At 30.0% G+C, this 23,268-nt stretch overlaps 2 protein-coding genes across 5 annotated transcripts; both read right to left on the reverse strand.

Moving 5' to 3' along the window:
- Positions 1 to 49: 49 nt before the first annotated feature.
- LOC108565903 (4-coumarate--CoA ligase 1-like) lies at positions 50 to 2,592 on the reverse strand. Its single transcript, XM_017925582.1, has 7 exons — positions 2,146 to 2,592; positions 1,701 to 1,908; positions 1,470 to 1,646; positions 1,246 to 1,405; positions 732 to 1,191; positions 457 to 681; positions 50 to 396 (listed from the first exon to the last, which is right to left on the reverse strand). The coding sequence occupies exons 1-7, from the start codon at positions 2,263 to 2,265 to the stop codon at positions 94 to 96; spliced, it is 1,653 nt and encodes a 550-aa protein (XP_017781071.1). The 5' UTR covers positions 2,266 to 2,592; the 3' UTR covers positions 50 to 93.
- Positions 2,593 to 4,976: 2,384 nt separating this feature from the next.
- On the reverse strand, positions 4,977 to 21,771 carry LOC108565906 (zinc transporter 1). Of its 4 annotated transcripts, none has more exons than XM_017925586.1 (5): positions 21,626 to 21,771; positions 9,465 to 9,679; positions 6,480 to 6,840; positions 5,720 to 6,423; positions 4,977 to 5,204 (listed from the first exon to the last, which is right to left on the reverse strand). In XM_017925586.1, exons 2-5 carry the CDS (start codon positions 9,651 to 9,653, stop codon positions 5,115 to 5,117), a joined length of 1,344 nt encoding a protein of 447 aa, XP_017781075.1. In that variant the 5' UTR covers positions 9,654 to 9,679; positions 21,626 to 21,771; the 3' UTR covers positions 4,977 to 5,114. The 4 variants fall into 4 exon arrangements, with proteins under 4 accessions (XP_017781075.1, XP_017781073.1, XP_017781076.1 ...); XM_017925584.1 differs by lacking the exon at positions 21,626 to 21,771 and adding an exon at positions 21,272 to 21,605; XM_017925587.1 differs by lacking the exon at positions 21,626 to 21,771 and adding an exon at positions 14,222 to 14,414.
- Between the last annotated feature and the right edge of the window lie 1,497 nt (positions 21,772 to 23,268).

Raw genomic sequence — 23,268 nt, forward strand, 5'->3', positions numbered from 1 at the left:
AAAAACAATAATCATTTATTTCTTTATACCCAATAAAATAATGACACAATCACAGTTAAAAAATTTACTAGCTACAATTATTTAAAATAATAGTTACAATTTGGCTTTAGATTTCATGACTTTGGCACGTTCTTTGAGGACACGTCGCAGGATTTTACCTGACGGATTTCTTGGGATTTCCTCGATAAAGATAACTCCGCCGGTCAAACGTTTCTGACGCGAAACATTTCCCGCGACGTAGTCCAACAGTTCCTTCTCGGAAACTTTGACACCACTCTTTTTGACTATAAAAGCTAATGGCAACTCGCCGGCCTCTTCATCGGGCAAACCGACAACGGCGGAATCTGTGACACTTGGATGCTGCAAAAGAAGCGCTTCCAATTCCGCAGGTGCAACCTAAAATAGTAATAAGTACGTAATTACAATTACTAATAGGGTAATTAATTAAGAATATACCTGGAATGCTTTGTACTTTATTAATTCTTTGATGCGGTCCACAATAAAGAAGTATTTATCGTTATCGTAATAACCGATGTCTCCAGTGTGCAACCAACCATCTTTGTCAATAGTGTTCGCTGTAGACACTGGGTCTCCAACATATCCCTTCATGATCATTGGTCCCTTGAAGCAAAGCTCGCCCTCTTGGTTTGGTCCCAAAGCCCTACCATCTTCATCTACAATCTATTCCCAATAAACGGATTTATACGGGATTGCTTTAATATTTCACTTACTTTAACTTTCATGGTAGGTACAATCTGACCAACAGAGCCGAATTTGCACTCATTATACCTGGTCATAAGAACGCCCAGCGTTGTCTCGGTCATACCGTAGTTCTGCGAGATGTGTTGCAACTTTAGGCGATCCTTAACCTCTTTCTCCATTTCCTTGCCCATGGGCGCCGCTCCAGCCCTAACGTCTCTCAGACTGGACAAGTCATAATTCTTTACTAGTGGATGCTTGTTGAGAATGAGGATAATCGGCGGAGGCACAACAAGCGTGGTGACTTTGTACTTGGCGATGCCTTCAAGGAAGAGCTTAGTTTTGAACTTTCTCATGACAACCACAAGATTGCCTGCTATAAAGTTCATGTACATAGACATGAAGCCCATGGAATGGAAGAACGGAGTTAACCCGAATGTTACAGTACCAGAACTATTGGATTCTGATTCCAACATTTCTTGTATACGGATTCTAAAAAACGAAAAATCAAAATCCAATTAGATTATTTTTAAAACCTCCTCAAACCTAGCAATTTCTATGAAAGCAGTCATGTTAGAGTGCGTCGTCATAACGCCTTTCGGCAATCCGGTTGTTCCCGAAGAACATAGAATTGTTGCGACCGCCTCCTTAGGATCAATAAGAACAGCCTCAAATTCTTCATCCGCAGGTTGATCCTCTTTCACTTCTACAAAAAAAAAAAACAAGACAATCAGTATACAAAAAAACAATTAAAAACTCGCAAATTATACCCTTAATAATATCTCTGTACATAGTGATATTAGAGTTAGCTGAAACTTTTGATCCAAAAAGAACAAGCTTCTGGATGTTTGACTGATCTTTAATCACAGCTAACATATTTTTCACAGTTAGATTTGAGCAGAAGACTATTTTTGGTTTGGACAGGTTCAGTACATGATTCAATTCGCCTACAAAATAATGTGTAATTAACATTTTCCGTTGACACCTTCATCATTTCTTACCTGTGGTGTATTCTGGGTTTAGTGGAGCGAAGACAGCGCCGACAAGAAACGTCGCCAAAGGCACGATAACGAACTCCAGGCGGTTTTCGCTGTTGATTGAAATGGCGTCTCCTGGTTTCACTCCATTCTGGATTAACCATTTCGCCAATGCTACAGCCCTGTTCAACGCTAAACTTGCTGTTAACTTCTCACCAGTTTCTACATCCACCTATAAAACAAACTTAATTATCTAATTAATCTGCACATTTAACAATATGTGTAATATAAAATATTTCATTTAACCCTCTCTTATCATTAATTATTAATATTTCTGTGGTAATAAAATCTATAACTTTAAATAAAAAAATATTTTTTAATACTTTATACTCTATTTAACACTGGAGATGATTAAATAAGTAACAAATTGTTTAATAATTAGTATGATATATGTAAAATCTATGATTACCTGTACAACTTTATCTCCATGTGCCCTTAATAATAACAGTTCTAGTTCACCCAAGCTGGAATCAATAGACATCTCCACTTCCTCCCCACAAATAACATTTTCTTCATTCAGTCGATCCATTGCACATTTGCTATTGCACAACCACAACTGATAGAGAAGCTAAAGTACTGTTTAATTAAAAGTAAATATAGCGGCCGCCAATTATTAAACAGTGAAAATAGAATCTTGAACTTTCAACCTGTGTACTCAAGGTTTTATCAAAGATAAAAATCCAGATATGCAATCCATCTCAGCTATCAGTGAATTCGTTCTCTTGTGCAACTACTTCTACCCATTATCGTACTTTAATTTGTTAAATAAATAAATAAAGAAATAAAAACAGAACCCAACTAAAGGTGACACAACTGAAGTAATAAATTCAGGTTATATTATTGATTTGCTAAAATGAACGGAACGGAGCGAAACGACGCTTGCGTCATACTCGTAAAATTATTTTCAATTAAGTGTTTTGCGAAAGTTGAAAATATTTGCACATAAAATCCATAAATAAATTAATTTTAACATCTATACGAAATAAATTATAAATCTATTTTTAGTGTGATATTATATTTAATTTTACAAAATTAAATTACTATTAAATATATTTTGTAAATTGGAGCTCTCTATTTGCGTGTTTTTTATATCATTCGTCTTACACAGATGGCGCTGTTTGTTCAGAATTATATAGGTTTAAACCGGTGGCAATCGCAAGCCCGACAACCGAAATCCCGTCTATCGAAATACCGATGTTCAAAATCCCGACGTTCGAAATCCCGAGTGTATCGAAATCGCGGCTGGCTCAAGATCTCGATTTCGATATAGTCGGGATTTTGATTGTCGGGATTATGGTAGTCAGGATTTTGACATAGTCGGAATTTTACTACAGCCGGGATTTTTAACGTCGGGATTTCCATAGACGGTCTTTTGCGATATAGATCCGTTTAAACAAATCATGATGCATAAATCGGCAATTAAAGCCAGTCATGATAGAAATTTACAAATGTAGACAATCATGCAATTGTAAGTAAAATTAGAAGTTTTTTTTATTCAAATATTATACATATTAGACTCAAAACTCGAATTGGAATATTATCAAAGAAAATGCGCAGAAACAATACATTTTGCAATAAGGGTCAGCTTTGAGTCGATTGGAACGATTGCGCCAAATCGCGCCCCACAGCAGTTATATTCATCGTTTTTATATTTGGTACAGATTTTTTTAATGTAGAAATTACATCAGTCCAGGTTCTGATATATACACGAGCATTGATATATAATTTTAAATGTTTAACTCCCACTCACTCATATTTTGTCCTTCCAAGGTCTCCCCAAATTGTTACTTTTTGTTACGCTTTGCCGCCACTTGTGGATCACCATTCTCTCCAATTCCATCCAGTAACTGAGCTAGCAGCAGTCATGAATTGTAGTAGAGTTAGAGTATTATAATAACAAAACAGTGGCTGGTGAAATTGCGCAAGCTAAGTGAAGTGGGAAGGCATGTGAAGAAGAATGTAGAAATTCATGACTTTTGATTTTTATAACTGGATTTTGGATTTAGTTTTAAATACATATTTAAAATCTGTATTTAAATATATAAATTCTAAGTGTTAACTAATTTTGTTATCTAAAGTTTGATGTGCCCGGCAAAAAAAACAATCAGGCCTCGCACTTATATTGCAAACAGGCTGCAAAATGCGTTTAGTATCTATAAAACAAAACCAAAACAACAATGGATATGAACATTGAATTAAACACCATTTAATTATATATAAATTCACAGTTTTTATTGAAACATTCTCAAGAAGAAAACATTATATTGACTTAACTCTTTGAGTGGCGGTGGGACACGCATTGTCCCTCCTTTTGCACACACTTAGTATAAGGTAGTAGATGATGTTTATTTTGAATCCATACCTTCCGATGTTGATTCAGTTGACGAAGTTGTCTGGCACCACTTGGATCTATAAAATCAGGATTTTCTGGCCCTTCAATGTGTTAACTCATAAATTAATTTTTAATTAATAACATTTGTGTAAATATTAAACATATATAAAAATCAAATTGTTTGTTTCTTTAAGTCAATGTTTTAATACGCTGTAAATATTATCTTTTATCTCCTATTTTTATAAGAATATTAAGGATTCTATAATATAATTCTCAATATATATAAAAATATAAACATCTCAAAGTCACGATATTTACCAATTTGTTTTTCATTAAAAATCTGTTTAATAATTGCTTATACTGGAGTACATCAGTGACGTTTACAATATAATGAACTCATATTAAATATAATAAATTAAGTTTGAAAATTATACGAAATCATAAGAAAACTATAAATGATTCATTTAAAATTATATTTTATTTTTAATACATTTATTTTCAAAGTATCATAACAGAAATAACGTTTTCATTTCTTGAATAATCATGATTTTATTATACATGCAACAATAATATACAATATTTGATCGTGGGATATCGCAGAAAACCAGTTATACTATTCTTAATACTTGTAAAAAAATATATTCGAACAATTAAATAGTACAAAACAATTCATTTGTTTACTTTAATAGCTTCGCTGCTTTCCTAATTATCTTCAGTATATGACCTTATATAATTTTATTACTTAATAAAAATTTTCAACTAGATGGTTTTATTTTTTACAAACTTAACAACTCCATACTTAACGCACAAATTGGACTTTCCTATTTAATTGCACTATTAGCTAACAAAATATTTGTAAAACGTTGAAGGACAAATAAAATAGAATATAAATAAATTAACAGTACTTATAATTAATAAAAAATATATGTTTGGAATGATATCGTCATAAATAGTAAAATTTATCTCTCTTTATACAATTGCACGTCGCAGAAGTGTTAAAAATACGTCAAAAAAATTAGTATAAAATCAATGATTTCTGTTTTGTATCACACAGCTTGGTTTTCTTCGACCGTTGTTGGTTCGCATACTACTTCTACTTCGGCTATCAGATCCTCTCTGGACTTGGAACTGATCATCTGCAAAGCAAAACAACAACATATGATAATTGAAATAAATAAATAGATACACCCGAAATATTTTTAATGTCAATCAGCTTTCAGTACATTATACGTACACAAATTGAAGAACGCTAAATGAATGTACGTTAATTGATATTGAATTGCTATATTCATTATTTCCATAAAATAAGTGGTAAAAGAAAAAATAAGCAATTAACAGGATTAGACAAAAGACAAATAAACAATATGAATCTGCGCACAGACGTTTACTGACATCACACTACGTTCGTTTATATTATTTCTATGAATTCTATGTAAATTGAAATGAAAATCAATTAGAACAGTGTTTCTCGACCTATCAATCGCGTTAATTATTAATGAGTCGCAAAATGACACCATGTGTCAAAGCGAGGAATTCATGAAAAACTTGATAACTTTGTTCTATAGTTTGAAAGTCAAATTTCAAAAAATGGATAATTTGTAATAACCATGCTGTAAAATATTCTAAACTTTTAGAAAACAATATATTTTACCTGTAGATTAGGTGTGGGGCAGCAATGCTGATTGACACATGCCTCGTCTTGACACTTGACTAGACAGAGAGGATGCTTGTTAACGGAGTTGAGGCTCTCAACGCTGGAGCATTTGGTATAGAACTCTGGTTGGATGGTAACCTGCGTGATGCCATGATCGAGGAAGAATTCCTTAACATCGTCCATGATTTTGGCGTAAACCTTGGGGTTCTGGAAGATTATGTGCGCAGTAGAGATGACTTTGCTGGCGGTGAGTTGCCAGATGTGAAGATCGTGCACGTTCACGATATCGGGGAAGTGCTGGATCAGCTGAGTCTTCATCGAGTCAATGTTAATGGTATCAGGAATGGTTTGAAGAAGGATCAAGCAACTCTCCTTCATGTACGGATAGCTGAGCCACATCAGGACTACGGCGGAGGTGATCGACAAAAGAGGATCAACATATTTGGCGACGCTCTGTTCAGAGAAGTACGTGGCCAAACCAGTGATGATGACGAAGATGCACCCGATGATGTCGCGAACCATCTCCAAGAAACCCTGCCTTTGGCGCGTTGGAGGATTCACTCCAACAGGCACTGGCATGTTCTTCGTGCGACTCAGCCGTCTTTCCCCGCGGCTTACAGATTCGTTCGTCACCACCCTGTTAAGAATAACATCACCGCTTTCCGTCACGAAAAGAAAACTGCCTTGGTGGAAAGTGTAACCTGCGAACATTACCAATCAAAACACAAGTTCTAATACACATCTTAACAATATGTACCTCCAATCAGAAGATAGCAAATCCCATTGAGCAGAAGTCCCAACGCTCCAAAACAAATCATAATGATCGGATGATGGACCTCGTGCTGATGGTCTATGTGGAACAGCGTTTGCAGAGCTTCTACCAGTATAGAGAAGCTCAAGGAAGCAAGAAATACGCAACATATCAGCATAGCAATCACATCGCTTCTCGCCCATCCGAACGTATTCTTCAGCTTCTTTTCCTTTTGCGCAGACGATTTCGTTCTGTCTATCTGCTTCTTAGAATCCTGGCAATTCACTTCCATCGCAGGAAGATCACCCACGCTTGACGTCGTGCTCGAAGGCTCCTTGCACTCCGTCGAATTTTTGTTTTTTCCATGCTAAAGAAACAAAACGGAAAATTCATTATATGTTATCCTATATTCGTATACATTTATTTAAACCTATACATTAATCTAATATATGTAGTGCATATTTCAAGTATATAGTCGGTCTAAGGAAATCATAGCCTTCGATTGAGTGCGCGTCGAGCCTCAGTTATTAGTTTAAAATTACGCTTATATGGTTGCCTATCAATCAGATATCCTTGTTATTTGATCAAAAATAGATTAATAATGCCAAGGGGCGCCGTCGCAGATGAATATTAATCAAATGGCTATTGTGTTTATAATATCAATTTGAACAAAGAACATGATGTAATTTAAAATATTTACTAGACGTATAGAAATTCATAAATAAAATGAAAAGGGAATTCAAATAAGAGCATGTTTCTTATGAAACAATGCGGTACTTAAATTTAAGTGCCTTTATAACTGATTAATTTATAAAAGAAAAAAGTTATGTGTCAATAATTATTTTTCAACACGATTCTATTTTTTTATGAGCCACTGTATAGAAATGTTAAAAAAAAGGATAAGCAAATATTGGAGTAATACAACCTATTTTCATTCAAATGATGTTTTGTATTTCATACTTAAGATTGAATTTTCAGCTTCAAGATTTTTATTTTCAACTTTTATTTGCATATTTAAATAACGAAATAAGTGGTATAATTCTTATTAAGGTATAATTAATCAATTGTCCTATAATTTCTACATTTCTTATATGAAAGATTATCGAAAATAGTAATTAGTAATAGTAATCAATTTTACTTTTAGCAAAAATATTGATTGGTTTTTAAGTAAATTCAATTACATATAATATACATATACAGTGGAACCTTGCTTAACGGGTTTAATCCGTTCCAAAATTTCCGGACTTTTACTCGTATAGTGAAACATATTCAAAAATATACATAATATGTGTATACAAGTTTTAAAAATGATGTAGCAGTCACGCAATTCGGGACTTCTCTTCTCATCATCACTCGTTATGCGAAACTTCGCTCGTTAAGCGAGTCATTTTTCTTACAACTCATTTTGCTCGTTAAGTGAGGTTCCACTGTCCTTTTTTCATTTTATTATTGAAATTACATATAAAATAAAATAATTTTAAATAATTGTGTAATATTAATAATATTTAGTAATAATTTAGTAATATTTAGACTACATGTATATAAAATATTATTATACACTATTAACTTATATTAATTCTTTCTTCCGTTAATATTTTACACTTTTCGCAACAAGAACATGTGATTGGAAGCAATCATAATTAAAGTCCTTTATATCCGGAAATATAATATAAAGCCAAGGATTAACTGCAAGAACGAGCATGTGAAGGACTTATGCAAAGAAATTTTGTGAAATAAAAAAATATTATGTTTCATTTCTTAAATTGTGATAATCAGCAAAATAGGTTACTATATAAATTAAACAATCTGAATTATATAGCTAATCTTATCAATTTAGAACTGAAGGAGAAAATGCACTTCAAAATATAATAAACATCCTTTAGAACCATTTTTTTTATCTCTTGCCACAGACAACAAATATCTGTAAAATCTCAAATTCTTCAACATATCATTGTGTCAAATTAACCATGTTATCTGACATGTGTCATCCAAAAATCAAACTTAGACATATTAGAAATTGAACTACAGTATATTAACTATATAATTTATTTTTTTAAGGTCAAGCAAGCCAATATTTTTCAACTTTTTTTTATATCACGGCAAACTTTAACTTATAGTTAAACATCCAAAACATCCTCTTACGGCAAATCTTTTCTGAATTATGTAACTTTCCTGTTTTTTTTTATGTGAAGGATGAATACTTGCAAAGACGTCAATTTTTGCAATGCGACAGTCAACGAAAAATAGCTATTACTTCGATTATTGAACGTACTTAGATATTATACGTAAACATAGGAAAATAAATATTATAAGCATTCTCACGCAATTGCGGCAACAACAATAAAAACAGTAATTTATTGCATACATGCAAACATATATACAATGGGCTATTGACCGCAGTTTTTCCACCTGATGCTGTAATATTTATTGAAATAAAATAAAATTTAAATATTTACATACACAGGTTTAAAGATTTGAATATTCTCTTATTATAAAAGCCCTTTTACCTCTCTTCACTAACGATGTTCTATTTGTTTTTATTAGTGAATATTTATACTATTATTTCCCAATCTATGTTTTGGATGAAAAACGTAGGCTAAATTTGGAAACTATTATATAAGATGTACCGCAATTCTAAGTAAAAATTTTGTCTTATAGTTTTAAAAAATATAGAATGTCAAGGTTGCCCCAATATTTTAAATAAATTATTTGAAAGTAAAAACTATGTTATTTCTTCCTTTTTGCTCATCGATGTTAATATTATTCATAAGCCCTTTGCAGCAGATCAATTTATTTTTATTTTCTTATTATGTTAAGTTGTTGAGTTTGTAGTATGGTGATTTGTTGCAATAAATGTTATTATTATCAATAAAAAAAATCGATGATTTGTTTGAACGTTCGTTGCAGATTCAAAAATAGATGTCAAATGAATTCACTTCGATTACTAACGATTATATTGTAATATAATTTGAATGACGAAAGGCTAGTTACCTTAATGGTTATAATGCATCCGGCTAAGGCCATGATGTTGCATAACATGTGGTACGAGTCCATGAGGAGTGCGAGGGCGTGCGTAACGTGGCTCAAGACCAGTTCGCAAATGAAGTAGATGATGGTCAATGTCAGCACGACGTAGAGCTGGATGGGCTCATCGTTGCCCCAGCACTTCTTCGCAGGCATGTTTTTACTACCTGAAGAAACGGCACCTGAAGAACAACAGAAAGAAAGAAAAATACAATAAATATAATTACAACACACACAAAAAAAAACAAACATAAAAACATAAGGAAGCACTCTTCATAATTGCACCAATCAATTAAGCGCTGTTATAATAACGTTTAATTGAATATTATCATTGATCGGATATGCAAGAATTCCAAATGGGAAATCGAATATGAACTCACCACATCCGCCCGAAAAATACACACTTTTACTCAAAACCCATATCCAAATCAGTAACAAACAAATCCTTTCTCGAAACTAACGCGTTCGATTTTCGTGGTGGTATTTGGGTACCGTTTGCGATGCATGAATCGCCTCGGGTTTGAAGATTTCTTTAAAACCCGAATTCTCCTTCCTTCAATTTCGCTCCACATGATGATCATTGTTGTTACTGTTGTTATTGACGTGGGAATAGAAATCTTTGGCAGTCGGAAATTCCAAATCGAAATCTCAATTTGTTATTACCGTAGGAATAAAAAAAAATAACAATTTAAGACGTAAGAAATTTTTTTGACAAGTGTTTTGATATACAATATTTCTCAGTAAAATGAATAACAAATGTGACTCGATGATGAATTGTAATTATGCATTGTTTCTGGACTGATTGCTCAATCAATAGTAATTGAGTTTTAATATGAGATTATCGAATTTTCGCATTGTACAGCAATGCATCAAATATATTAATTAAAATTATTTAAAAAAAAAAAAATACTACTGCATTGTGCGTTATGTTAACTGTAGCAAATCGTTTTGCCAGATTGTTAATTATATCATCCGCTGGTTCTCTAATTGCTGAACTTATTACAGTTCATAACAGTATAATTAACTCATACAAAACACATTTATATTAAGTTTCCTATTTATTCTTTATAATACTAATTAAATAGTTAAGCTTTAACTCGTTTTATATAATTTATTATTACCATGCATTTACTTATTCTTTCGTTTATATTCGAACAGGTAACCTTCGATTCGGTTATTATTAGAAGTAATTGCTCTGATTTCGAAGATTAACTATTGCTTATCAAGAATATGTTGTTCAAGTAACTACTGATTCCACAATTAGAACTAAATTGAGATAAATTCTTTCAAATCATACTTTTGCTATCACTAATGACAATATTTGTTTTAGTTATATTGTAGTAATATTAATAATTATTATTGAATTGTTTTTCGATAAAACTGACAGATTTATGAGGAAATTGTTGAATTATAAATTAATTAATAATAGACATATTTTGTTTTCTTAACAAATTGTTATAATTGTAACATAATAATAATAAATGCTGTCAATAGCCCTTGGTATAATTTTTTGAAATTATATATATTTATTTAGTTTTTTATTTATTACAGTATATGTTTTTTTTTTGAACTGATGCAATAAACATTATTATAATTTATGAAATGTACGAATTCGATTATCATCTTACCAAATGGATGAGTATACTGGTTACTTATAACTTAAACTAGTAACAAGTATAAATTAAACCAAGTAGGAAAATTATTCATACTTTATATGACCTCGAAATTGATAACAAAACTAATTAAAAAATGTAGATACTTTTGTAAAAAAAGGTCTATTGTTATTTAACAACCACATTTTAAATATATTTTCAAAGCTAATGAATATTTTATTTATTTTTTTATTAGTTTTTTTCATTACCGTAAAAAAATATATTTTTAGTCTATATTATTCAGCTTTAAATATTTAAATAAATATCTTGTGTTCAGAATATAATAATGAAGAAAATAATGTATTAATTTTTAAATAATATCACAAATTAATGATTAGAAAAGCTGAATTATATTGAACTTAACTTAAATTATATTTAACTAGCTGAATTTTGCAAAATTTATGTATTAGATAAAATTAATACTAAATAGAGGACAGAAAAACCTATGCTCATAGCCCTTTACATTAGTTGACTTTTTTTGAAATTATATATGTTTTTTTGTACGACTGATGCATTTGTTATTATTATTAATAAATAGTGTTTCAAAGATAACACATAAAATATAACCAAAATATAATAAATATTGTAATTTTTTACATTATTTTTTATATATTACTTCAACTTTGTCACTTTGATATAATGTATTCCCTTTGTCTGAAAATATGGTATACATTTGTAAGAAAGTCTTAGATTATGTAGAGTTTCGAAAGCAACTATCATTATTCATTATATTGGTATTGTTTATATTGATAATTAAATAATATAAAATATTTGACAGTCGTTGCTTTTGAGTTAAGTTGGAATTTGAAGACCAAAAATTAGTTTTTTCGAAAAAAATATAATAGTCACCAATGTAATTTCAAAATGGAAAATTTTAACCCAAATAATGTGAATTTACAAAGAAGAGATGCCAAATCGAAGCAATTGATTAATGAACAATGTCATGGTATCTTGCAATAGCTGTTTTACAGTGAAGGTTAGATTATTCAATTTAAGTCACAACAAGTACCACTACTATGGAATCAATTATGTTATCAGGAGGAAGAAATTCCCTCATATAAATAAGGACGAAGTTTTGTCGTCGTCGATTTACTTAAATATATACAAAATGTATTTGTTGAAAAGAAGCGATCAACAAAGCTAAATCTCACTTTAACTAAATTTGAATTACACTAAAATAATTTGTATTTAGTTATATTATGATAAAATGAATTTAATATTTAATTTTAGTTTTATTTCATTTTTTTCGTAAATGTATACCATATTTTCGGACAGAGGCTTATGTATATTCATTTTTTTGTTATATTACATTGTTTTACTTGTCTCCTTTGACTCCTTTTACTTGTTTTACTTTTCTATTTTGAGTTTCAGTAAATTATTTCTGTAATTAAACATAAATCACTACGTTTACAAAGTCTTCAAACAAAACGATCCAAGAAATTAGTCCAATTGTTTTTTTAGAAATCCTCTCATCATTCAATAATTATTTTGAAAGTTTGTTTATTATTTTTCAGTAATCTTTGATAAAAGGGTCATACTTGTTGCATGATTGTTGATTTAATTCAGTATTTATTTATCTTCAACTTATTTCTTATGAAACGCCATATGTAAGCTTATTTGAATTAGTATTAAATTTATACGAAGCGTGCAACAAAACGATATAATGTGATCGAATCATCAAGGAAACAAAAACCAAGTAGAATAAACAAAATTTCCCCACTTAACGTTAGAACATTCCGTACAGAAGAAAAAATAAAACAAAAACAACCAAAAAGTAAACATGTTTGCGTAACAATTTTAATAATGACTTGTCGTTTTTGTTCATTCATTCCGTGCTTTCCGCATTCATTCAATCAGTCAATGAGGTGAATGACAATAACAACACAAAAAAAACAAACACGAAAAGAGAAAAATAAATATCCAAAATAGATAGATAAATGAATAATATTGCAATTTTCTGTTTAGTAGCCGTTGCGCAACACGCAATGTTCATTCTTTCACTGCTTCGCAAGTTTATTGTTCGTTGAACGATCATTTCCGTCGTTATAAATCGACTTGATTGAATTAAAAGCGGCTTTTATAGTTCGCAATTTTTTTGTTGTCAAACAGATGTTCAAAATAACATTGTTTGCATTGAAATTAACGGTAATAACAAAGCTAATATTTAATTTGTATACAGAGTATTTCGCTTAACGAGCAAAATAAATTGTAAGAAAAATGACTCGCTTAACGAGCGACGTTTCGCATAACGAGTGACGATGAGAAGAGAAGTGCCGGATTGCGCGCCTGCTGCATCATTTTTAAACACATATTATGTGTATTTTTAATATGTTTACTATACGAGTATTTCACGATTAAAAATCCGGAAATTTTGGAACGAATTAAACTCGTTAAGCGAGGTTCCCCTGTATCGCGATTTCTGAAAGTCGCTTGTAAGGAATTGGAGAACAAAGATGGTAACATAACAGAAGTGAATTTGTTCAACGAGTTTAACAAAACATTAATTATGATCCCAGAAAATCAATGCGGTCACTTACAAAAGAATTCCTAACTCTTTGGACCTCAAATCCTTGGGTTATTACGCGTTGTAGAGTTAGATGTCTGCTATGAATCAAAATCATTTAATTGAAGCATATCTACGATTTAGATCTTGTATAGAGGCAAGTATTGACGACGGTAGTTTTATTGAATAATTTTACAAAGAAATATAATGTCTTCAATTCTTAAAATTTTTCAGAAATGATAATAAATCTGTTCTCAAATACTTTACGCACCCTATAGTATTTTTAATAACTTACAATTTACTGAAGAAATTTTTATCCAAAAAGACGAAATGTCTGATTTTTATTGGCCGTCACTGTAACACCAAACACTTTCACAAATCAAAGAGGACTGATGCACCAAAATGAACGATGCCCACATCAGCAAGGACCTTACTAACAACTGATGTTCGACCCTTTGTGCACTACTTATACAATAATCATTGAGTCTATATAGACGTAGAATTCTAAGCATTAACTGTTTTCATTGCTCTCTAAATATAAACATTTTAATTGTTTCATTTGTACTCACTTATACGTCTGATTGTAAAAATAATGAGCGAAAAACGAGGTATTAAGCGAATACTTATCGCTATCGCTAAAAATCCATTACGTCCATTCGCCTCAATTCCTCTGTTACGTTTAAAAATCGTTTTCGATCCGCGTCAAAATTATTTGAACACACCACAACACAACAACGTAAAGCGCGGAGCAAAGGAAGCGCATCCGCGTTTTCACAAGTCCCAACTACAATTAAACTCTGACAACTTCTTGAACTCGGACTTTGTATTTATCAAGTATTCTTATCAGCCTAGTCGAAATGAAATGCTGCAGGATAAGAAAAAAAAGTGTAAATAAACATTTTCGGAATGCTATGTGTTGAAATTCGGTGGTTTTCAATGACAATGCTCTCAATACATAGAAACTTTTAACAATAATTGCGTTTAAAAAGAGTCATAGAATTTTAAAGAACTATAAGAAAATGCTTTGTTTATTGATGTTTTGCTGTTTGCAAGTAATTGTTGTCATTATCTCGGAATATTTCAAAACAAAATGTTTGAGATTCAGATAAACAAAAGTTAAAAGCTAAGTAAATAATTCAATAAATATTTTGTTCGTGTATAAGCTTTGATTTAAGCTATTCACTTAATATTCCTTGCATATTAAGTATTTTTTAACTAAAAACCTGTTTCTTTGTTGAAATAATTTTTTAATTGTGAATCAGAAAAACAAAATCACCGACTAAATATTTCATTTACTGTTGTTGTTTATTTTGTAGAGAAATAACACGCATACTGCGGCTTCGAGAATTTCAAAACAAACTGAACAGACTTGACTATATTTTTGTACGATTTTAACCATACGGGATACGGGATCCCAGGCTTTCCTAAAAGTTTGGGTAAAGAAATCAGATTTAATCGATTCGAAAACAACTAAGAATGAAATATTATTTTATTCTCAGAATCGAAGAATCATGTAATTCAAGTAAAGAAATTAATGTTTTTGCGAAAATTCGCAAAACATGAAAGAAACTCTATCATATCTGTCTTAGAAAAGAAGACAGCAGAACAAGAATATTTTGTACAGTATGTAATAAGTTGGTTTGCAAAGCTAACACGATCATTTTTTTATACTAGGTGTGTAAACAATAAGTACTCTTTAGTATATTCTACATTGTATTGTTTTTATGTATTTTTAACCCTTTCCAGCCTAATTAAAAAAAAAATGTTTCATTCAAATCTTTATATTCTTTAATCATAAAAAACATCTTATCTGTATCTTTTCATTATTCTACATTACATACTGTTAAAAATACATCTAGCGTCAATTCACATTAGTTGCTTCCAACAGTTTTAATCGTCGAAAGACAAAATTGAATTTAAAAATTAATTATTCCATTTATAATCACTGGAAAGGGTTAATACATTTATAAAGTAAGTAAAGACATAAAACAATTAATTTGTAATATATATTAAAGACCTCCGACGTAATAAATTCAAGGACGAGTATTAAAATCCTCAATTAGTCCGGTTTTAAACAGTGCGGGATATTGATGAAACCGATTACACGCCGATATATACTTCAGGCAATTGAAGATGTGCTCGATAACTATAAAAACATAATACATTTCTAAACAACTTTCATTTCGTAATCGATAAATTTACGTAATACGTCTTTTTTTGTTTCAATCTAATTTTGAAAACAATAGTAGCACAGCTCCTTGTATACTAACATTTTGATGACCTTGTTTTTTTTTATTATTGCCAAACATCGTATCATCTTTATTGAACTAAATAATTTAAATCGTACTTTACATCATTTCATATCCTATAATATAATATCTACAAATCTATTACTAAATATTTACATTATCTCGCATGGAATTATTTTATATAAAGATTATTTTGAATTTGTAATCTTTTTAGATTATTTAGTTAATTATTTAGTTACAAAGTATACAATTAGTTTTTTTACAATGTATTTAAAGAAATAATTAATTCAATTATTAACATTACATATGTAAATTTTTATGTGTAACTAAATATGTAAAGATATTTTTAAACATTATCACATATTAAACTGATTCTTATGAATACTAACTTTACTTAAAGTATGTATTATTGTAACCTTATTTTCAAGATAAATAAGGTGACCCCATTTAGCAAGCCTCCATTGTGAGTATTCAGATTGTTACTTGATTTGGACAAATTTACAGGGAGACTTTAGTAGGTTTTTTTTACAATATATTCATTATTTTTTTCGTTAATTCGATATAAAAATCGATTATTCTATATAATTAATATACTTTTTAAAAGTAAACAAACTTTCATTTTGTTTTACTTTCTCAATCAAGTTCATATATTAACGACAATTTAAACGATGTTATTTGCGTATGGAAAGAAACACAGTTGCGGTTTGCTTAATTAAACTTTTTTTGTTATTAAACTTGTTCGATTTTTGTGCTTCAACCTGTTACAATTTTATGTTTATTTTTCGTATTCATACATTTGCAATGATGACATAATAATGAACAATACCGACATTTACTTTCCTGAAATAACTGTTTTTTTTATCGTTGTTAGTAAACTTGTTTGATTTTAATGAAATAATGATAGAAATGCGTTAATTAAAATAAATAAAATATTTGCAAATACAAATTTTAACTGAAATGATTTTTTATAGAAAAAAATACAAACCCATTTTTTTAAATACTATTCACTTTCAAGTTTTACATTATAAATTAATTATAAATCGCAAAGAGTTAATACAATTTTTATTAAAGTATATATGAAAACAGACTTGGGCATACAAACCTATGGTAAATTTGATAACTATTATTGTTTATTGTTATTGTATGTTTTTATTTTTTATGTGACTGTTACAATAAAGATTGTTATTATAGAAACGCTTAAAACAGTAATTTTTAACCATTTCGTCAACTAGTTTAACACTTTAGATGCATTACTGAAGACATAGAGCTAAACGAAACAGCATTATATTAGGTAATTTTAATAAATAAGGAAACGGGAATACGTTGTATTTATAGTAATTTGCATTATAATATATGTTTTATAAAACACAGACATTTACATACAGAAATAATAAGTTTATTTTGTGGTGAAAGTCCTGGCATCTAGAAACATTTGTCGCTTTATTTTTCTTTCATTAAGCAAATGTTTGTAGCAGACGATCGCACCCAAAACTCCTTCTTTTTGCTTTTGCACTCCTGTCAAAATTTAGATCATTCGCTACAATTTGATTAACAATTTCGATTATCGTTTCCAAACTTTTCTAAGAAAATCTGAAGCAAGTTATTTTGGTTCATCTTCTTCAGAATAACTATTCAATTCCTTGTTTTGCCAGTTCTTTGTTGTTGTTGTTGGTAATGTCCTCGACAGAAACTTGCAGTAACTCCATAATACCCTGCTCATCTACATCTCAAACAAGCATAGATACTTGGGAACCACAGCGCTTCGTGTTCAGGAATAATCGTATTATATACTAATCAATGAAATGCCGAAATAATTTGAATCCAGGTAAATTTTTAACTTCTTTAAGGCTTTCAGCAAATCGCTAAACGAGGTCTTACTGTAAGTGTACATGAATATTAAAACACCATCATGATTTAAGTTTGATACGGAAGTTTAACTTAAGTCTCGAGTATGCTCCGTGAGACAAAAAAGGTTGAAGAACACTGGATTTGATGATGAGTAATCATATACCAAGATACCTTGAATGTCACACATTTTAGGTTTAAAATCATTCTAAATTTCTCCATAAGAGAAATTGTATCAAACAACTTTATATAATTATCAGAAATCATTTAATACACAATATGTTTTTCAGGATATATTATAGATAAAGATCGTAACAAAAAAAATACAATTTCCTAATTTATTTTTTTACTAAATATATTTGATATCATTAAGCCTATAATATCCTTATCTTGTTTTGTGATTATAAATGTTCAGAAGCTTTTAGTTTTTATTGATTATTATTAAATACATATGTACAAGAAAAAAGCATCTACAACAATCTAACAATTAATTACTACAGGTTTTCGGGAATAATTTGGTTTTCAAACAACCTTTGAAGAAATAAATAGAATTTAACTTCACATTTATACAACACGTATACATTTATAGTAATACTATAATTAAACTTGTTTGATTACTAATTTACAATTCAATTAATCATAAAATTGCACGTTAACGTTTAATATGCTGCAATTAACACATCATGTGAATACGGCTTTTAATCTGATTAATGTATCGCATCATATCAAAGTTATCAAATAAATAAATCCATAATAGCAAAACACAAAACAATATAAGCAAAAAACAAAATAATATAAAAATAATTAATGCATAATACGATATTTTATTAGAAAATATTTGTCAGGAAAATTTTGTAGAATTGTTTTTAATACTTTTTTTCATGTTTTACATTTATATTTATTTTAGATTTATGTTTTTTATCTGAACAACCCTATTTTCCGATTTGCATGATTAATGTCAATAAAAAAAATTCATAGTATTCACGAGTCACAAATGAAGATTGACACATACAAAATTTGTTTAATGCAATACAACATGTATTCAAAAGTGTTGTAAATATTAATATTATCGTTTCCAATAGTTTTGTGAATACTTTTGGTTACTAATTTTTTAGACTGTATTGTTATTTTGCTTATTTAGTTTGATTTGAAATTTTCAATATTTCATATTGCGAGGTATTGTTGTATTGTCAAATTACATGCAATCTGATAGTGAATTTCTATACTGAATCCGGACTAATCGATTCCGCACTATGCAAGGTATTGTTATATTCTCAAATTCCATACAATTTGACAGTGAATTTCTATAGAAAATCCGGACTAATCGATTCCACACTATGCGAAGTATTGTTATATTGTCAAATTCCATGCAATTTTATAGTGAATTTCTATACTGAATCCGGACTAATCGATTCCATGCAATTTGACAGTGAATCCCGACTAATCGATTCAGCACTATGCGAGGTANNNGACTAATCGATTCCACACTATGCGAGGTATTGTTGTAATGTCAAATTTCAAATTTGTTGTATTGTCAAATTTCATGCAATTTGAAAGTGAATTTGGAATTATTTATGTTTTGTAAAAAGTGACCTTTACCAAAGCGATTAAGCAGTTGAATGAATCACAGGATGTCGCAATAAACAATACCATCTGACAAATTTTAAATAGTTGTAGTGGACGGAAAGTGACTTAAACTCACTTATCCAGTTCCAGTTCCAAAACAATAAACCAATAAATCTGGAAATACCGATCATTTTATTCATAAATACTTTTTAAGTTAACAATCATATGTATCAAACGTATGTATAAATAAAGAACTGATAAAAAGAAATAGAACAAAAGAGAAAAATTATATAGAAACTACATTTAATCAATGGCAATACATCAATTAAGCTGTTAAATTTAAACGGTAGCAGTTATATCCAGTAGTGCACAACAAATAGTTTAACTTTTAATTTAATTGGTAACCGTAGTAACTGCGTTGTTATTTCCGATTAGCATGATAAACGAAAAAAAAAACGGAAACAATGTTAAAAATCCGGAAATATTATTATTTTCTTTAATAAAAGTCTTGTAAATGAAGTTTTTAATTATTAATTTCAATATATTAATGAATCAGAATAAAACGAATAAGGATTTCGCTGGAAAAAAAAAACATTCCATGTGTCAAATTTGAAGCAACTGCCTGCAACAGTAAGTTGGATTTACTTTTAAAAATAGTTTTCTAAATACAAATACAGTGGAGCTTTGCTTAACGCATAATGAGCATTTCGCGCTTGCTACATTTTTTCTAAAACTTATGTACACATGTTATGTGTATTTTTGAATATGTTTGATTATACGTGTATTTCAGTTAAGCGAGGTTCCACTGTACATTATTTATAGATAATAATTTACCAATGGGAATAAAACTTTAAGACAATTAAATGTATCAAGGAATGTCCTAATAAACAATTACATGTGACAGATACAAAACATTTGCTTGCACTTGTCATTAGTGCATAGCAAGTTTTTAAACTTTCAACTTGTTTAGTAACCACACAAACGACGCTTCTGCCATTCATCTTGATTAATGATTATGGATATTATAATAGGATATTTTTATTTAATAGTAGCAATTCAAGAACAATTAAAAATACCGTTATTTTCTGTAATAGTAGTTTTTTAATTACAATTACATTATTAATAAACTACAATTACCCAATGGGAAAATAGATTAAATACTTATATTTACCAATAAAATGTAATAATTGATTAAAGATTGTCTTGTTTACATAGAACTTATGAATGATACATATCAAAATGCTAAAAAAAATCTTTTTTTTTTAAATATATTTCTTCAAATTTGTTTTAAATACTCTGTTAAATTAATTATTTCATAAATATAATAAAGTTTTAATTAAACTTTTTTGAATAATTATTCATATTATTCAAGTATATAATAAGGAAATTAATTGATATCATTATGATTTTATGGGACAGATTGAAAAAGTTGCATGGTTTAACTTTGAAATAATTTAGTAACCACAGCAACAGTGTTATCATTTAATGGTTAGATAAATTAATGATATGTTTTAAGATATTGTAATTATAAGTCAATGAACTTTGCTTTTTTTAATTCGAATTAAAATTTTATAATTCAACTTGCAAAGTGATTCAAATATTTCATTTATCTAAATAAATGCATTATTGCTGCCAATGATAATATGGAGATTAAGAAGGTCATGACAAGAAGGTCAATTTGTACTGATAAACGATGTAATGTAAGGGATGCAAAATAATTGCGTCTTTAGTGGACTTAACTATTAGTAATAGTATTATAAGGATTACACATGATAATGCAAAAAATAAGCTTCATCCTAATAAATTATTCGACAGATGCAAAACAATTTTGTACAGTTGTAATATCACTGTAAGTTGGCTTAACTTTAAACTTGTTTGGTAACCTTAGTAACGCAATTGTTATTTTTCCGGTTAGCGTGATTAATAATAATAATATAAAAGAGATAACGCTGTACTCACGAGTCATGGATGAAGAAGGATAATAACACAAGCCGCGATACAATTTGTTATTGGACCGTCCAGGGACACATTTATATATAAAAATACGAATGCTAATAATAGCCGGATGTGCGGTCTTCGATATGCTGTTTATTATGATATATCGTATTGTTTATACACGGGATGAAAACCACCAAGAGCAGAGCACCACCACGCACCTTCGCCACGCAGCAACCGCTTGAGACTACTCGCGTTGATTGGAATACCGAAAAAAAAAGATTTTCGCTTCGCTCCCTTCGCAATGTATTTAGTATGCGTGATGCGCTGATGTTATGAAAATACTAAACACAACCAATTACCAACTAACTGACTTACCTTCTTACTTAACGCACGTGCTCTCTCGCTCCGCGTGTATACGCGTATACGTATACGCTGAGTGTATGTATGTATGTGTATGCACTATTCCCTATTCTTTCCGCGTCCACCTTTTGCGATACACTTTTCGGACGCAACTCTATTCCGATCGAATACGAAACTCGCATGGATGAAAGAAAGAGAGCCAGACTCTAATCATATCTTATCTACTAGCAACCAGCACGAAACCAATTCAAAGCAATCTGTATTTTTTATTTATTTTAATTAATTCCCAATAGTATCATGCCCATTACGACAAGTAGTGGCAGATAGATAAGCAGAGGTCCCGATTTCCTGAAAATCCCAAACTTTCGCTCAATTCGAACTGACGAAAGTCAAGTAGCCCGATTAGCATTCGGTCCGCGCCGCCAACTCCAAAATAAACCGGCGCGTTTTCGCAATCCCTGTCGGAAATTGGGACATCGCAATGTTGGGGTTCTTTGGTGATAGAGACCTTAGAGACGACCATTATTATTTTTCAATGTCATCTGCATCGATATGCGCAATAATATTTGAATCAAATCAAAACTTGATGTTTAACTGTTAGAAGTCAAATATGTATTGGGTGTAATCAATAATTCAGCATCAACTGTCAAACAATGCAATTCTATGTATTTAGATCGGTTTCGTAAACACTTTTGTGTAGCGCGAATCGTGTGCATAATGGGTATGATTGGAATACTTATGCGGAGATAAGAATCGAACAAACAACAACTGAATTGATCCGAAACGGAGATTATCGAAGACGAAACTTGTTTTGATGATGTTTTAGCAGGCTTCGATCAAAGTATGTCGACTCTTTACAACTGTTTTTTATCCTTTGTCACGACACACTAGAACCTGTAGTTAAACGTTCGATTTCTACAATATAGAATGATTACAGAAACGTAAAAATAAATACTAAATAAATTATTTGTAATTTGCCATTACGTATTTAATTCACTGAATAGCAATTCCAGTAATATCAATTGAATGAGACGTGTAATTTTAATTTTATTGCATGTTACAAAATGAATTACTGCATTAAATTATCTCCGTTCTACAACATTACTATTCTATTTGCCGCGCATAGTCTATATACAGAATTAGATTCGGAATGTTTGATAAAGTATATTTACATCGGTCCTGCTCGACTAACTCATTTCTTCGACTTATGTCGAACACACGATTATAAATTTGCGTTATACAAACTACAAACAATGCGCGTATTGTTGTGTGTACGGTTTCATAAGAGAAACTTGAAAATTAAAATGACTTAGTGTTGACTAATTGAAGATAATTTGCGATGTTTGAATGTTACAATTGTCTCAGTAACATACGTCAGTCGTTAGAAATTTTATATGAAAATGCTATAGAATTTGGAAAAAAGACCAAACAAAATCATGTTAAATAATTTAACTGATGCGTGAAAAGTCCAATAGGTTTTTATGATTTTACAAACGTCATATTTTTAATTAATTTATAATTAATACGAATGTTATGTACTTGTTGTTTATTTATTAGAATGTTAAGTAAATTATTCTATAATAATTATTGTGTATGAATAACTGAATTGTATCTTTCTATGGTAGCTTACATATAATTGTAAAAAATAATTACAATTA

The sequence above is a fragment of the Nicrophorus vespilloides genome, unplaced genomic scaffold, assembly GCF_001412225.1.
Source record: "Nicrophorus vespilloides isolate i.1.1-1 unplaced genomic scaffold, Nicve_v1.0, whole genome shotgun sequence".
NCBI lineage: Eukaryota > Metazoa > Arthropoda > Insecta > Coleoptera > Silphidae > Nicrophorus > Nicrophorus vespilloides.

Excerpts from the sequence above, each read along its gene's own strand:
- LOC108565903 (XM_017925582.1), bottom strand. The coding sequence starts at position 2,265 with ATGGATCGACTGAATGAAGAAAATGTTATTTGTGGGGAGGAAGTGGAG. Across the intron at positions 1,909-2,145 it reads ATGGAGATAAAGTTGTACAG|GTGGATGTAGAAACTGGTGA; the intron begins GTAATCATAGAT and ends TTTGTTTTATAG. Across the intron at positions 397-456 it reads TAAAGTACAAAGCATTCCAG|GTTGCACCTGCGGAATTGGA; the intron begins GTATATTCTTAA and ends TTACTATTTTAG.
- LOC108565906 (XM_017925584.1), bottom strand. Across the intron at positions 6,841-9,464 it reads GATGCATTATAACCATTAAG|CATGGAAAAAACAAAAATTC; the intron begins GTAACTAGCCTT and ends TTGTTTCTTTAG. Across the intron at positions 5,205-5,719 it reads GCCCCACACCTAATCTACAG|ATGATCAGTTCCAAGTCCAG; the intron begins GTAAAATATATT and ends TTTGCTTTGCAG.